The 16662-nt window shown below is 49.2% G+C and overlaps 6 protein-coding genes across 6 annotated transcripts; 4 read left to right on the forward strand and 2 right to left on the reverse strand.

Annotated features, from left to right (window-relative positions):
- Positions 1 to 670: 670 nt before the first annotated feature.
- On the forward strand, positions 671 to 3441 carry BC939DRAFT_468920 (uncharacterized protein). The gene is made up of 5 exons (XM_051557959.1): positions 671 to 770; positions 791 to 2051; positions 2443 to 2660; positions 2750 to 2825; positions 2927 to 3441. The coding sequence occupies exons 2-5, from the start codon at positions 1004 to 1006 to the stop codon at positions 3364 to 3366; spliced, it is 1782 nt and encodes a 593-aa protein (XP_051406559.1). The 5' UTR covers positions 671 to 770; positions 791 to 1003; the 3' UTR covers positions 3367 to 3441.
- Positions 3442 to 4057: 616 nt separating this feature from the next.
- On the forward strand, positions 4058 to 5391 carry BC939DRAFT_481966 (snare associated Golgi protein-domain-containing protein; the record flags this gene model as incomplete). The annotated part of the gene is made up of 6 exons (XM_051559075.1): positions 4058 to 4161; positions 4297 to 4425; positions 4534 to 4732; positions 4832 to 4898; positions 4991 to 5059; positions 5168 to 5391. The coding sequence occupies 6 exons, from the start codon at positions 4058 to 4060 to the stop codon at positions 5389 to 5391; spliced, it is 792 nt and encodes a 263-aa protein (XP_051406560.1).
- Positions 5392 to 6708: 1317 nt separating this feature from the next.
- On the forward strand, positions 6709 to 9449 carry BC939DRAFT_508248 (pyridoxal phosphate-dependent transferase; the record flags this gene model as incomplete). The annotated part of the gene is made up of 3 exons (XM_051560976.1): positions 6709 to 7064; positions 7144 to 7522; positions 7614 to 9449. 3 exons carry the CDS (start codon positions 6709 to 6711, stop codon positions 9447 to 9449), a joined length of 2571 nt encoding a protein of 856 aa, XP_051406561.1.
- Positions 9450 to 9768: 319 nt separating this feature from the next.
- BC939DRAFT_468927 (pyridoxal phosphate-dependent transferase) lies at positions 9769 to 12846 on the forward strand. Its single transcript, XM_051557960.1, has 3 exons — positions 9769 to 10218; positions 10351 to 10762; positions 10899 to 12846. The coding sequence occupies exons 1-3, from the start codon at positions 9863 to 9865 to the stop codon at positions 12780 to 12782; spliced, it is 2652 nt and encodes an 883-aa protein (XP_051406562.1). The 5' UTR covers positions 9769 to 9862; the 3' UTR covers positions 12783 to 12846.
- A 184-nt stretch (positions 12847 to 13030) lies between these two features.
- Positions 13031 to 13640, reverse strand: BC939DRAFT_43066 (uncharacterized protein). The gene has a single exon (XM_051553238.1). The coding sequence runs from the start codon at positions 13553 to 13555 to the stop codon at positions 13175 to 13177; it is 381 nt and encodes a 126-aa protein (XP_051406563.1). The 5' UTR covers positions 13556 to 13640; the 3' UTR covers positions 13031 to 13174.
- A 535-nt stretch (positions 13641 to 14175) lies between these two features.
- Positions 14176 to 16525, reverse strand: BC939DRAFT_403714 (uncharacterized protein; the record flags this gene model as incomplete). The annotated part of the gene is made up of 6 exons (XM_051552763.1): positions 14176 to 14542; positions 14585 to 15143; positions 15268 to 15367; positions 15404 to 15592; positions 15719 to 16036; positions 16187 to 16525. The coding sequence occupies 6 exons, from the start codon at positions 16523 to 16525 to the stop codon at positions 14176 to 14178; spliced, it is 1872 nt and encodes a 623-aa protein (XP_051406564.1).
- Between the last annotated feature and the right edge of the window lie 137 nt (positions 16526 to 16662).

Here is a 16662-nt window from a genome sequence, read left to right on the forward strand (position 1 = left end):
GAGCACGCAACACAAATGTGGGGTGTGTACAGAGAGTTGTGTGAGCGTGTGAGTAAGTGCCTATGTGGATATTGGGGGTTCTGCACTAGCCCTTCCTAGACGGGCCCAGAACGTGGGATCAACCCGTTAATGTATGTGTCTACTACTTCCTCGGATCGATCTTTCCCAATACAGCTCAGTTCCTTGGTTTTTCGGTATTAATGTAGCACACACAAACTAATGCATTCGCATTCCCATTTACCCCATTTCCCTCGCCCCTTGTCGTGGCTCTGGAATCTATCGTATCCTCATCCAAGCGACCAATTTAGGGAACTATATAGCAATTGCTCCGAGACCTCATCGATGTTCTTTTTTTATAATGCTTCAGATGGCACAATGGCATTCGAGTGGAGTCTTTTGTTCTAGGATGGAGCAGCGTAAAAAGACCTTTTTGATGTGCAATTGATATACAAGATCAGACATTAAAGAGGGCAGAGCAATAGAAAATTCAGTTACCAAAGATATTTATGGACGTGGGAGGAGATAACAAAAAAAAAAAGAGAGAGAGAGTGGTGGGGCGATGTGCGGTACCTGAAGATATGTAAGATCCGAAGTACCTGCGGGTTGGAATGTCGAGGCATGCTGGACTGTAAGCATGAGATTAAGATTTTGCACTATGGCGAACCTTAAATGCGCCTTCAAATGAATACGTTTAATATAGTTTTCTGTTCCTGACCCCTGTTTTTCTTTTCTTCTTGTTCTTTGCTTCCTCCATTCGCACCCAGCGCGCACCATTCCATTCCATTCCATTCCATTCCATTCCATTCCATTCCATCCCATCCCATCCCATCTACCAGTAACGACTCATCCATCTCGACATTCCTCCTCGTCTCAAGGGCTACCTCTTTTTTTATTTTATTTTGATCACCCTTCCTGAACCCTTACTCTCCACAATAACTGAAGTCGTACACTCCTTCCCCTGTCCCCCTCCTTCTTCGCACTGCACCTCAACCAACTTTCTCTAATGGATTATCCATCTGCACAGCATCGCACCCAGCGGGCACACAGCATGGCTACAGACTCCAGGGCAAAGTGCGGCCCTTTCTACAAGGATGCCTACCATAGCAACGAGCTCGACTACCACCTGCCCTCTCTACCGCCCACTTCGCCTTTCACCGCCATCTCAGACCTTACGCCTGAAGTCGATCTCTACAAACGACCAACATCACCTCCACTCCCTGCCAATCCACCTGCTGTCCCTACACTTTCCAAGACAGATTCAAAAAAAGAAGTAAAATCACCACAGCGACTCAAAAGGGAACAAACGGTGCTGAAGCTGCAGCAGCAACAACAGCAGGCCCTCGAAAAGTTCAAGCAGGACAAGCTCGATCAGCAGTACTCAAAGGTCGATCGCAAACAGAAAAAGGATGAGTACAAGCAGATGTACCAGAGTCAGCACGACTATGAGAAGCAGATGGAGACTAAAGTCGAGAAGCGTCAGCAACGGTCGTTGCCTATCTATCCAACTACATCCTCGTCCACTTCCTCCGGACAGAGCAACAATACTCTGACGGATCTTTGGAGTTCACAGTCGACATCACCATCAAATGAGATCTACTACCACTCCAGTCGATATTACCACCGCAAACATCCTACACACCTTGCCGACGCCAAACCACATCAACAGCATCAGCACCTCAGCAGCATCTCCTCCTCTACCTCTACATTCACTCACAAGACAAAATACCAAAACGAGAACATGCGCTCATTGAGTCTGAAGAGTTACTCCACAAAATCCATGTATGATCTAAGACCGTGGTCCGCCACGCCTCAGTCCCCGGTCTTTGATTACCATTCGGGCTATGACAGCGACGACACCGCCATGTCTCATGGCTGGGATTCTCTCATGGACACACTACATTCTCCAACATCTGTACCCTCTCCTATATCCTCCCCTGGCTTGGACTCTTCGTTCAAGGACGAGACAGACGTGGAGCAGATCGATGCCTCATTAGAGGACCTTGCTCTTAGCCACAGCGACAACAAGAATGGCAATGGCAGATACTTGCTAGGTAAGGGCTAACTACCATAGCTCGTCCTTCTACCTTTCTACCCCCTTCCCTTACCACTTCTTTTCTATATTGTCGATGACCATCGTTCATCCGCCAATTGCCAGCATGTGCGCAGTTGTTCCAACGCTTTTTTTTAATTTATCTTGCGAAAGTACCCATTCGAGCAATGCCCTCTTTTTTAATTACTATTGCTATTTGACAGTGAGCGTACCCACGCCCCCTCCCTTCCTCCCTTACGAGTAGAAATCCACTTCGTCTGGATGGCGTTTGGTCGCCACTAGTGCGCTCTTTAGATTTGTAGATGGACCTAATATTGGCACGACGTTCACTACAACATAGCTCTAAATTTCTTTTTGGTTGTCCTCTGTCTTTTTTTACTCCTTGACCATAGTGATGGGTGCCAATGGTCGGACAGGTATCGAGGTCGTGAAGCAAGGCCTAGCGCGGAACTACCGAGTGACAGCCTTTGTCAGGGACGACAAGGCTTTCCTCGAGGATAGCACCCTTCGCAAGAACCACAACCTTCTCATCGTGCGCGGATCGCCAACGTGCCAGGCGGACCTTGACCGATGTGTCGAGGGACAGGACGTGGTCGTCAATGTGATTGGGGTAAGGGCATTTATTTTCTGTTCTGTAGCCTTTTTTTTTTTTCATTATGTTACAAACGGATGCTGACAAGAACTTCCCCGATTTCTTAGGCGCGACTCATGTCAAACGATACAACTATCAGCTCGCATTCACAGGTGGTTCTTAATAATGCGATGAAGAAGCATGGTATGTGTCCTATCTCGATTTTAATACCAGTCAAATACACGCCTTACTGGATACCTAATTCTCAGCAATTCTCGTTCACTTCATTTTGTGTGTACTACTAGGTGTGCGACGACTGATTGTAGTCACGTCCTATGGTTGCCTAGGTCTTCGTAACTACCTGATCAGCACTAAGAAGCTGTTCTCCCGCATGTTCATGACTGGGATTCTGAAAGATAAGGTTCTCCAGGAGGACATTATTCAGCGCGATACCCCGTTCCTGGACTGGACCATTGTTCGACCCATCACCCTCAAAGATGGCGATTTGTCTGAAAAATATTGGGTCAGTTGCGATGAGTTGCCAAATACCAACAAGGTCAAGGTCCTGACGCGGCGGGATCTGGCACATTACCTGCTTGGGATCATCAACGCGCGTGAGGAGCATCATGCGATCCGTAGCATTGCAGGCAAGCCCAAGCCAAGCAAAGCGAAGACGATGTGCCCGTTTGAACGGAGACGCGAGGCAGCGGAGCAGGCACGACAACTGAAAGAACAGCAGCAGTAGGAATTTCTTACTACTCAATTGCCACCATACCTTTCATACATAGAGCAATGATAAATGAATGTATTCTAATGTACCATGTCATGTCGTGAATCTGCAACTCCACTCGTGTCCATCTGAGTGCCATGTATGGAGCATATCGTGCTGAATTCTGGCGACATACTGTCACGCTGGTTTATTTGTAACTCTTGCTGACCTAATATGTGGAGAGAGGAAGTGGCCCTCGGAGGAGCGCAATGGGCACCCAACAAAAAAAATAAAAGAAAAAGAGCCAACGGAAGTCTGAGAAGGATCCATTTGGCATGCAAACATGGAGGTAGACTAGACAACAGCCATACAGCCATTGCGATGGCTTTTTTTTTTCCTTTGGACGCACAGTAACGGCGATGACTTGCATTGTCCATCTCCCCCTGGATTGTGGACTTTTGTAGGCACCTTGTGCTCCTGTGATCCCTGCTGTTGAGCGTGTGAGCCCTCGTCTGAGATCCTGCTGGACACACTCTTCTCCATTCTTTTCTTTCTTCTCTTTCCATTCATCCTCCTTCCTCCTTCCCCCCTCCAGATTCATCAACCGAGTAATCGAGATCCAGACATGTCGTCCTCGCAAGCAACCGACACCACCCCGTTGCTCCGCAATGACACTACCTCGACCGACATCAAGAAGAAGCATGGTGTCCGGCAGCATCTCCTGGACATGACCCCACTACAGAGCTTTCTCTCCCTCCTCGTCTTGGCTGCCACGGTCGCACTGGGCGTTTATATGATGATAAAATACAGTCTTCCCAAGGATCTGACCGAGTAAGACCTGCTTCTGTGCAGCGTTATGCCCTGAATTGTCGTCCTCTCGTCCAATTGAAACCTGATAATTAACTCCAGTGCACTGACAACTCGCCCGTCTTTTACCTGCTGCTGACTGCATTCGAAAAACAATAGCGAACAGAGACAATGGCTCAAGTTCCCGAGGAATGCAGAGGATGTGCAGCATTTGAGTATTATTCTCGAGTCTTACGTATCCCAGCACTACTATCAGGTTATGGCCTGCTTCATCGTCACCTATGTCTCGTAAGTGTTGCATCCTCACCGTTTAACCCGGAGCAATCGCTTAAGAGACCACGTTTCTCATCGCCTACATGTTCTCATTCGCCGTTGCTTGTTCTTTAATTCTTCCAGAATGCAAGCATTTGCAATCCCTGGCTCGGTGATGCTTTCGGTTCTTGGAGGTGCCCTGTTCAAGTTCTGGATTGGCATTGCTGTTGTTTTGTTCTGCGCAGGTTTCGGTTCGTTGTGCTGCTATTCCATTTCGTACTATCTCGGTCATCCAATTGTGGAGAAGCATCTCAAGGACAGGATCGCAAAACTTCAGGTCAAAGTGAGTGAGCGAGCTTGAGCAAACAAAAACATTTGTCAGACGACTGGGGCAATAATTGGAGATCTAATTTTTTTTTTTCCCTTTTATTGCAATGACTAGATTGACGCCAAGAGGGATCAGCTTTTCTTCTACTTCGCCTTCTTGCGCGTTACGCCCTTCGTCCCTAGTATGTTGAGACTTGACATCGATGGTCGCTCTGTGGGTTCATTATTCCGTGGAAGTTGTTGATGATGCTGACATAGCCTCCAACTTTAATAGACTGGTTCATGAATGTCGCTTCGCCCCACTTGGGGATTCCAGTTCTCATCTTCTTCTTTGGAACCCTTGGTAAGGCGATATCTGCCGCTGTTTGCTGTATCGAGCGTTAAATACCATGCTTGCTCCACAATTGCTGACCCGTGTTCTTCTTTCACTATAAATTGGCACATCATATAGTTGGCGTTCTGCCCAACACTCTCGTCACCGTACAAGCTGGTGTCACCTTGGCCGCCCTGGCTTCGCCCGATGATTTTACGTTGCTGACGCCCCAGAATATTATCATGACGGTTGTCATATGTATCTGCTTACTGATGCCCATTGTGCTTCATCGCAATGCTGAGGATCCTCTGGCCACACCCAAACCCACGGATGAGGAAACTGATCCCCTCTCTCGCGTTTAAAGTAACAAAAGAATACCCTTTGTCTGTAGTATATACCTCCTCTAGGAATAGCACACAATGAATAAAGATGTCATTTGCATTCATTGCCAGGCCCTACTGTGAAATGGATTAGTTTATTAACTAAGTGCATAATGAACAATTCATGAGTGTTGATGTGAACATCGGACAAGACTTCCTTCCAAGTTAATGAAAGGCGAACGGTACACAGCTCAAAGGGCTGGGGATCGACTGCATTTTCTCGTCTCTTGTACGCAAGACGATATCACCGCTACAGTCATAGCTGCCATAGAAGACGTGCTTATTAACGGAAAGACCCCTTGCACGACCGCACCGCGGAGCAATGCAGGTAAACACAACGGTCAGTATTTTTCTTAGCAGCACGTCTTGAAGTCCCGGTGATGAGGGCTCTCGATGTCTAGAGAGTTGACGCTTGCACTTGCGAAGCGCCTGGACGTGAGGGAGGAATAAAGAAGCGATGGATATCTGAGTGGATGAATTGGCTACGCTAACGTAGCTGTTCTCACGGATACAGACTACGATGGATTGGAGTATGCAAAAGGCACAGGCTAGGTTATCGACTTTCAATCTCTTGAAGTACAAAACAGAGGCGACAATGCTAAGGGCCATGACGCTGAAAGTCAGACTTGTGGATTTTATGGTAGGTGAAGAGAATGCGTGAAGAGAGTGTACGCGCCTTTGGTTGAGTAGTGAGAGGAGTGATGCTTCCTAAAGACATATTGATAGAGGTATATGAACAATGTTTTTCGACCAAGGGTAAAGCGCGTAGGACGACAGCGTTTGAGTTTGTGTCATGTTTCAGAAACTCGTAGTATCAGTTCTAATTGCAGTGGCCAGAAATAGCGAAACGCGCTTCCTTTTTCTGGTATTTATATCTTTGTATGTGGCATGGTGTGAGGACAAAGAGAGACGATTGTTCCATATATGAACAAAGATGTCAGATTGAACGATGTTCCCACTTGTGCTGGAATCGTATCATGATGGAAAATTGTCTGAGAATGTGCATGGACCGTTCATCTTTTTTTTTTGGCCTCCTACATTGTACCACGCATTACGCCGATACCGCAATGCTCGCATCGAGTGCACCATTGGGCCCAACCGTTACAGGGGCAACGTAGGGACACTCGGTTTCCAGATTCGCCCGTGTTATAAGCAACTGTGGTAAATGAAAGGGGTAAAGTTCGATATGATCCTTCGGCCAGTCTTTTTTCATGCTCGTCCTCCTTTTGAATGTTACCCCCACCTCTCATTCATCCCAACTTCTTCACTACCAACACCTTCTCTCGCTCTTTATTCATCATGGACCCCGAAACAGCACTGGCCCATTGGACACGACTAAGCAAGAAAAGCACCAAAGATTTTATAAAGACCATCCAGGAGGATATCATCGCATCTGACAACATCCAGGATCCGGTCTTTGGCAAGAAAAAGTCAACCTATGTCGACTGGATTGGGTCGAACAGGGCGCTCCGAACTTTTGAGAGCATCATCAATGAAACTGTCCTTCCGTATTGCGCCAGCACACATTCGCACACCACCTCAACATCTCGGTCAACAGCTGCTGCTATACACCACTCACGTGCTGCCGTTGCTAAGAGCCTTAATGCTCAAACTGTGAAAGGACATCAGCACGAAGCTGTTGTCATATTCTGTGGGTAAGAACAATATCCCGGGAGAGTGACCGGTCCGCTTGCCATATCATATTTGTCTAACAGAAAACCTCATGATGAACAGCGGTGGTGCTGCGCCAGCAATCCTCAAGCTCAGGGATACGTTTAGACTTGCAGATGAAGCATTTTGGACTCAAATGTCGGCCGTTGATCAACAGCGCGTAACAGCTAGTCAGGCCACCCCATCAACTACTGCACCTCTGTTCGTGGAATCGTTTGATCGTTTGCCTTCAGGATCTCGACCGGTCGTGTTTATATCCGCTCAAGAAAACGACTACAACATCGTACCATGGAGAGACAGCGTCGCGGACGTGGTGGTGATTCCAGATACTGCAGATTGTGTCCCGGACCTGAGACAACTCGAAGAGCAATTGGTTCTACACTGGGAAAGACCTCTGAAACTAGGATCCTTTTCTGCCGGCAGCGGCTTGACCGGCGTCTTGGTAGGATATTTTGTACCTCCTGGGCTTTCTATTGCTCATGTTGCCATCCGTGAGCTAAGGTATGCATCTTTTCCGATTTCGTGGTTTCCAGAACAACACTGTAGCGATTGCAGAAATACTGCATAAATACGATGCACTCGCATTCTTTGACTACTCAGAAGTAGGCGCCTACACTCCAATCGACATGAACCCTCGCCCGAGCAACAGCTATACCATGATGCGCGACAGCAGGGCCTACAAGGACGGCGTCTTCATCAACCCGAACACCATGCTCGGAGGCCTTGGTTCATCTGGAATCCTCGCCGCGCGGCTCGAGATTTTTTCTTGGACAGAGCGGCATGGCCCCATGGAGAGGAGCAAGTATATTCCAGCGAGACCAGGTGTTGGAGCAGTCGACTTTGCCATGCGACGGATACACAAGTACGCCGATAGCGTGGTCGTTCGAGAGGAGGCAGATACCCCCAACACCCTGGCAAACATTCGAGCAGGTCTCACATTTCGGTTGCAACAGATCATGAACCCGAGACTTATCCTGGCCAAGGAGAACTGGCACGCAGCAGAGGTTTTTCAGCGACTCTCCAACCCTGGCAACAACATCGTGATTCTGGGCACACCCAAGATTGAACGCATTGCGTTGTTTTGTGTAACGGTCTCCGTCCCTCAGCTGTCGACTCCCCTGAAGCAGCTGCAGATCCACTATTCGTTGCTGGGCATGATCATGAACGATTTCTTTGGAGTCGAGATGGGTTGTGGACGCGTGGCTGCTGGACCCTATGCCATGGAGCTCCTCAAGGTTAACACTATCAAAGAAAAGGCCATGTGGAATCTCTTACTTGGAAATATTGCTGATGAGAAGGGAAGGTTCGGGGACCGATGGGGCTCCAGGACAAATGTTGGATGGAGCAGCGCAGCGAGAGACGGTGAGCCAGGAAATGATGACATCCATGTGGACAAATTGTCCTTGCCATTCATGAAGCCTGGGTTCGTACGGTTTAACTTTCCTCATTTCGCGCGCGAGAAGGATGTTGATTTTGTATTGGAATCACTCGAATGGGTTGCGCAGTACGGATTTTTACTGATTCCGCTCTACCGCCTGGACACGATGTCCGGCACCTGGTCGGTGCGTCCAGTCGTCCGCCATGCGATCTGTCGGTCCTTGAACTCCAAGCGACTCAACAGCGGAAATCGTGCTGACTATATCCGGGTGGCAACTGATTGTATCTACGGCCTTCAGACACTATTCAAGTTACAGCAAAAGGAGATTTTGGACAACACTTCTTCATCACCCTATGCACCCTCCGAAACTGCCCCTACTGGAGTGTTTCACCCTCTCAACCAAGCAAGAAGATCCCTCCGCAACCTCTTTTCCGGGAGCAGGACTCACCTGCCGTCTTCAAGTGCTAGCCTTGCGATGTCCACAACGAACGTGCCTCAGACGATACCCTCGCCATACCCACACCAAGAAAATTTTTCGTTTATTGGTCTTCACGCGAACAACTCGTCCATGTCTATGACGTACTACCCACCTCTCCCGACCCACGCCCTGATGGAGGATGCCAGTCCATTAGGACGAGGTGGCGGTCCCTCCAGCGCAGATTTGTCGATCGAGGTGCTATCCGGTACGGATTCCAGTCCCCGATCCTTCGGTAGTTCGTCTGGCACTACCGCTGTTGCGATATCACCGCCCAAGTGGTATCGGCAGTCCACCTCCGATACGATCACGAAGGACGCTTTAGAGGAGTTATCATGGGCGAGACTTGAGGCTGAGCTCAGTGCTATTGAGACAAGTGCGCTCGCGAAGCAGCTGCGATGGTTTGTCAGTCCATTGGAGGTAGCAGAGCTCTACGTAAGCAATTACTCAGCCGGGCCTGGATCGTTACCCTGTTTCCCCCCACGAATCGCCAAGAAGAATGGCTGTAAAGGCTAGGGCTACAGCTCTATTTTTGTCAATTGAAGAGGGGATTATTCTACTTGGACAATGTCAATAAAACCGATAGGAGATTAGAGAGAGAAAAAAAACAATTGAAGGTACATCCAGGGTACAGGTACAAACCTGCTCACGGATGAATGCTGCTACTTCATAGCCCTAGTGTTGCCCTCTTTTCACTCAAGGGAGGGGGCTGGAAATGCGGCACCCACACCCCCTCCCCTGCCTTGGTTTGTACCCCCATAATCAAAGATTCATCTGTCCGCGGAGTTCATTTTTCCTTGCACTCTTGTTTATAAGGTGTCCTCAACCTTGTTCATGCCCTCTCTTAAAAACATAGCACGTCGACCCTCACTAACCCCTACCGACCTAATCCTCCTACTTACACCCCCTTACTACCAACCCCACACATCATGGATCCAGACACAGTACTCGACCACTGGGCTCGTCTGAGCGAGAAGAACACCAAAGATTTCCTTCGCGCCGTTCAACAAGATGTCATTGCATCTGCCGCTATCCACGATCCACCCTTTGGCAAGAAGAAATCCACATATGTCGACTGGTTCGCGTCCGGGAAGCCGCTCAAAACATTCGAAACCATCATGCAACAATCCGTCCTGCCATACTACGCCAATACACACACATACTCGACCTCAACAGCTCGGTATACCTCCACATCTGTCGCCAATTCAAGGAGGATCGTCAGTCGATGCCTGAATGCTCAAACAACAAAGGGGCATCCCCACGAAGCCGTGGTCCTGTTTTGCGGGTAAGGAATAGTAAGACAAGGGAGCCCCATTCCCCACCCCTTTATCTCCCTCAGTCCTCGATGTCTTTACAGAAAACCCTAATTCGAAAACACTCACACGCAACGTGTTGTGGTTCTCATGTGTAACAACAGTGATGGATCAACAGCAGCTATCGCCAAGGTACGCAACGTCTTCCGCCTTGGCGACCCTGGATTCTGGTTCCGAAAAGCGCATTCCGAACATGCTGTTTGCTCCGGAGACCTGAGCTCGACTTTCTCCATCTCTGATACCACATCCCCATCATCAGCACCGGACTCGAGCCTGTGCCAGAGAGTCTATGAGAGGCTTCCGGCACAGTACCGGCCTGTGGTTTTTGTTTCGATCCAGGAGCATCATTCGAATCTGTTGCCATGGCGCGAGAGCTGTGCAGACGTTGTGGTGATTGGCGAACATAGCCGGCATCGATTGGATCTCGATCAACTGGAGATGCAGCTGCAGAAGTACCGTGAACGACCCTTGAAAATTGGGTCTTTTTCGGGGGGTAGTAATTTAACAGGGGTGTTGGTTAGTGAAAGAGTTTTATTTGTTTGTTTGTTTGTTGTGGAACAGATAGCCCCCTTTCATTCATTCACACATCTCCCTTCTATCCATCTCAATTTTTTTTTCCCACCGCGGACGATCGATTTTGCGCATTCTATAGAATGATACTGTCGCGATCGCAGAGCTCCTTCACAAATACGACGCCTTTGCGTTCTTTGACTATGCTGGCGTCGGTGCCTACACGACCGTTGACATGAACCCTCCCCCTAGCAACAGCTCCTTACCGATGCACGAGAGCAAAGCCTACAAGGACGGCGTCTTCCTCAGTCCACACAAAATGGTCGGCGGTCCTGGCTCGTCCGGTGTCCTTGTTGCCCGACTAGAGATCTTTTCGTGGGCGGAACAAAATAGTTCGACAAATCGCAACGAGATCTTGCCGTCGCATCCAGCAGGAGGCACTGTCGACCTGGTGTTCGACAACAAGCACAAGTATGTCAAGGACGTCGTTGCAAGGGAAGAGCCTGGCACACCCAATATCCTGGCCACCATCCGCACAGGACTAGTGATGCGTCTGCAGGAGATCATGGGCCCAAAGTTAATTTTGGAAAAGGAATACAGGTTGGCGACGTATATCTACCACCGTCTGCTGCAGAACAATAATATCGAGATCTTGGGTACACAGGTGCTGAGCCGCGTGGCAGTGTTTAGTGCTATGATCTCCATCCCGGTCCTCTCGACTCCAGAGCGGCCGATGGAGATCCATTACTCGCTCCTCAGCGCAATCATGAACGACTTTTTCGGGATCGAGATGCGCGGTGGGTGCATGTGTGCTGGTCCGTACGGCGCGAAGCTGCTCAAGCTCACCCCCGAGAAGAAGGCCACACTTTGGGAACTCATGGTGGGGGCCGACAATGGAAACGACGACGACTATCAGACGACCTACGACAACTGCGGACGCAGGATCAAAAAGAACCTTCACCAGCAGGACCTGGCCTCATCAGCGTTCAAGCCTGGATTCGTTCGATTCAGCTTTCCATATTTTGCGCGGGACAAGGATGTGGAATTTGTGCTACAATCGTTCGAATGGGTCGCCCAGTATGGATTCCTGCTGATTCCGCTTTACAGGCTGGATGGCGAGTCCGGCATGTGGTCAATTCGGGAAGCGGTTCGTCGAGCTGTTAATTTGGAGATCAGCCCCAGGAGGTTCGCCAGCGGACTTCGAAGCGATTACATACCCGTTGCAACAGACTGTATCTATGGTCTTCAAAAGCTGTTCTCCCATCAAGCTCGGATTAGTGCTCCAGCTGGGGTCCCGACAAAGGCTTCCGATGCATCTCGACCATTCACACCTGAGGGGCAAAGCAGCAGTTGGCTGAATTCAAGGATGATCAACACGCCCAACCAAGCTGGGGAATCCTCGTTACGACTATCCAGTATGGGAAAATCGGCTGCGCATTTGCGAACAAGCAGCAATACACATGGGCCTACATCTATGGTCGTTCAGGATTCCAGTTGCACAGCCAAGACGCCCACTCATCCAATATCCCGCAGTTCCTCCGTCGCAAGCTTGTCTGGTGGCCATGATCCACATCAGCAAGTTTACGAGACTATCCACGGTTATCAGTCCCCATATAATACCTCCCATCATCCTACAGAGGTCGGTTCTCAGGGACATCTCTCTGTCAATGGATTGGTTCAAGAACCCAGTTCGGGTCGGAGTTCGCCCTCGATCTTTTCATTCAATCGCCCACGTTTGTTCACCCACGGTACGTCGTCGTCTTTTGGATCCGCTGGAAAGATGGGTGCCGTACATCCTACTTCTGATGCGGCGACAGCAAATCAGATGAAGATTAGTCCCGCGATGAGTGCAGCGCTGAAGGAGCTGTCGATCGAGGCGTTGGAAGAGGAGATGTCCAAAGTCGATTGTAATCCTCTCGCAGCATCTATACGACAGTTCGCGATCCCGATCGAGATCGCGCAGGTGTATATGGGACAGAATACTGGTGGGTCTGTTCCGACGTGCTTTCCTAAACGACGCAGGTAGGAGAAACAAAAGAGAAGATAAAATAAAGTTGGAAACATTTCCGTGCCTGTGGTTTGACATGATCTAACATCAACTGTCGACATGTCACACAAGACGACTTTAATATGATTAAGATTTCAGGGGTGATCAGGGTCCACAGATGAGATGTTAAATGGTCGAAGTATGCTTGTTTGAGCGCTGCATGCCCAATGTCGAGGAACCAGAATAGCAATTATGGCTTCCATAGCTATGCACGATCCCGCGATGCTTGCTATTGCCCCTGCTGTCCTGCACTTGTAATGGGACATGCCTTTCGTTCGACACGTCGGAAGTTATGGTCGGTCTATTGTAGGGTATGAGGTATGGTTGATCCTCTCCAATACTTCCAACCCCGATACAGGTCCTCTTCTAGCTCATAATTCCAACTCTACAACTCCATTAAAGTTTCGTCCTTGGCAGCTGCGAAGGAGTCCGTGGGATAAGGACAGCGTCGCATAAAACAACGATATTACAATCCCCGAGGAAAGAATGTCGTCGTCCCCTGCCAAGATCTCATGAGGCGTGAACTCAAAGTGGACTCGAAAGTTCCTATCCTCGAAATCAACACTGGCCACACTCCTGACCACGCGGATATAATCCCTCGGATGGGATCTGCCCTGCGGTCCAACTTCTAATACCGAGCGCGCACTATCTTCTTTGCGATAAATCAAAAAAATCGAAATGACAATCGCACATAGGACCGCTGTGACAAAGATGCACCAGAGAGTCCGTCGGGCCAATGTTCGTGTTTTCATGGAAGAGAGACATTTGAAAAAGCAAGCAGGGGGGGCAAGATAATGAGAGATGGGGGACAGAAGGTGAAGGTCCTGAGATGTAGACCGGATGGCTGGAAGAACAATCGCAAAAAAAAAAAAAGAAAAAAAAAAAAGGTAGCTCGAATACATAAAAAGACACCTACAGGATAACCACGAACGCTCATGACGACTGGTCACGCACTTTTCCACCTCTTCTTGATACAAAGGTAGGCAGGACAGGTATCTATGCAGACCATGGCACCTTTCCGTAGGAATGATCATGAGCATGATCCAGGTACTGCGGCATGTCTCAACAAGTAGTCCGCAACACTCGACCCGTACCTTTCTTCTTCTCTGATCTTAAGCGACGCAACGGCATATAATGCTGTTGGCCATGCGGAAGGGGTGGAGAGAACAACCAGATACACAATGAGAACCGATAGCTCCTCTTCTTACGAGCCACTAATGTTGCCGGCATAATTATTTTAGGCCGCTCTTTGGGCAAGGCAGAAGAACCCCAAATCCCTCATGGGCATCAGTGCGACATCCCCACAGAACCACGAAGGACAAGGAAAACTAACTACTGTTATCGTGCCCTTCATTTTTCTCTATTACTATGTCTAGTCCGCCTTCTGAAGGAGTATCCTTTCCAGACGCACGAACTCCGGTATCATCTCCACGTACTTCCTCGTCTGTTCCAAATCCGGCCATACCGTCGCACTCTCCCCAGACTTTCCGCCTGCGCCTTTATCGTCAACGTCCATATTCGAATCCACCTTCTCCTCCTCCTCTTCCTGGTGGTACTGAACACTAGGATCACGATCATCATGACGGCCAAACAGGAACGCCTTCCTGGCAGCACCCCACGCCGCAGATCCTGCTCCCTTCTGCTCGTTCTGGGTCTTGCTCACCACGGGCACCCCAAAGACGTTCGAGAGCAGCTGAAGAATAGCCCTGTTCGAAGATGCACCTCCAGTCGCCAAAATCCTCGAGACCCCCGGAGGTGAGAGTGATGGATTTTTCGAGGACGATGCTGATAATGAATCTCCTTGACTTGAGCGAATCCTTATCGCCAGGAATTGTGATTCACAAATTGCAAGCACATTTACCCACTGCTTCGTATCTCCATCATTCTCGTCCTCGAACTCGTTTACAGCGATTCCGTCCTCAAACCGGTACATGCCCTGGACTGGAGGCCAGATCTCGCGGTCGAAAAAATAGAATCCGATCCTAGACTTTGTGCCATGATCCGATGTGGCGGCGTCTTTCAAGTATCGATTGAACTGATCCCAGTCTCCATCCGCATACTGATCCCTGATTTTCTCTCGTGCTAGAGATCCGTTCTTGGCGCAGTACATCATCAGATACCCGCTGGGATCAACAGGGTGGCATAGATATCCGATCGAGAGTCGGGCATTGGACTGGTTGGTTTCGTTCTCCTCTGTAACCTCTGTATTTGATCGGTGCTTGTTGGTGTATAAGAGTAGCGTGTCGCTGGTGCCGAGACTGACGATCGCATCACCTTGCTCGGCATGCATCGCCATCACCGTCGCAGGATTGTCTCCAGTAAAAGATACGATGTTTACGTCTAATCGTATGCAAAATATATAAATAAAGAACAAAAAAAAAGTAACCAGCAGATGAGTATCGCATATTTCAAGAATATGCTTTAAAAAACCCCAATGGGTCTTGCAGCTGGAGACCAAACGTACCTGAACGGAATCCATATCTTTGCACGAACCACTTGCTGAGCACGCCTTGCGCCTTCTTGCCCGAGACATCAACGTCCCCAAGTTTGGTCGACAACGTATCCTTGTCTTCGCTTCCACCATGATCCTGGTGACACACTCCACCTCGGCTAATGAACTCTGTCAGCCGTGAATCCCAGGCCTTGGTGTCGATATCCAACAAATTCATCCCCGAGCCATCCGCGACATCGATCAGAGCATACTGTGCCATCAGCAACGACGCCAAGAACGAGCTCACGAGCGAAATCCTTTCCGTGGCCCTGTAAACTTCCGGCTTCGTTTGCACAATCTACAAGGTATTCATTTTCAACAGGATCAGCATTCCTGCATGTTCTTTTTTTTTCGGTCGAAAATCCCGATTGCGAGCATTATCTTCATACTCTTGATCCTCAGTCCCCCCCTCCCCTCCCCATACCTTCAGGATCTGGCTGCCGGTGTACCGCTCATAGGCGAGTGACCCCGTTAAATCCGCCAAGCGTTGCTGTCCACGCAACCTGATCGACGTCCTTTCAGATCCCGATTCAGAGTCAAGGCTCCCCAAGAACTCCTCGATTTCCTGGCACTGCGCCGTCGTGCTAGTGTCCTGCCAGATGGGCGACTGACCGACCGTGAAAGCGTCCTGAAAGATCTCGACTAAAGATAACGAATGGGTCTCGTTGCTCGTACTTGCGGAGGATTGCATGATCCGGAAGGCTTCTTGACTTTGATGGGACCAATACACACTGCCGTGTTGCTGTTGGGATCATAGTGCGGAGTAACAAAAAGCTCATGCGCACCTTAGTATGCGCACATGTAGCGTAGCATCCCCACGAGGAAACTTGGGAGATAGTGTTGAATGAGAAATAAAAATGCTTTTTTTTTTTTTTTTTTTTTTTTTTTTTACCTGAGCGGCTCCAGAAATGGCGTGTACGCGCTCGAACGGAAACGCGGCCTGCTTCATCCTATCCAGGACCAATTCCAGAGCCTCGACCCACATCAGGACAGGCGCTGTTACGACGCCCCTGTCCCTTGTGTCATCCTCTACGGTGACGCCGCCCTGGGTATGGTAGTGCGCCAAGTCGGCGTCGAACTGTACGGCAAAAGTTGAATGCGTCTCGAGCGTAGTCGAATGTCCATCCTGATTAATTGCGCACTGAAGTGCAATGACTTTGAGCTGCTGTGTCGAGAGATCAAGTCCCAGAAAAAGCGGGGATGATGTCTTGCTGGCGTCTTGGGTGCTCATGCTAATGTTCTTGTATTCGTGGGGTCGTGCTAAGTGAAGAAGAGCTTTTTTTTTTTAGACGATACCTCTGCTGCGCGTTATCTGGACTACTCCATGCAGCAAACTCCCCTATAGCTTCCTCGTGTCTAAAAGAGACT

Source organism: Gamsiella multidivaricata, assembly GCF_025024155.1.
Source record: "Gamsiella multidivaricata strain RSA 2152 chromosome Unknown BC939scaffold_123, whole genome shotgun sequence".
NCBI classification, from domain to species: domain Eukaryota; kingdom Fungi; phylum Mortierellomycota; class Mortierellomycetes; order Mortierellales; family Mortierellaceae; genus Gamsiella; species Gamsiella multidivaricata.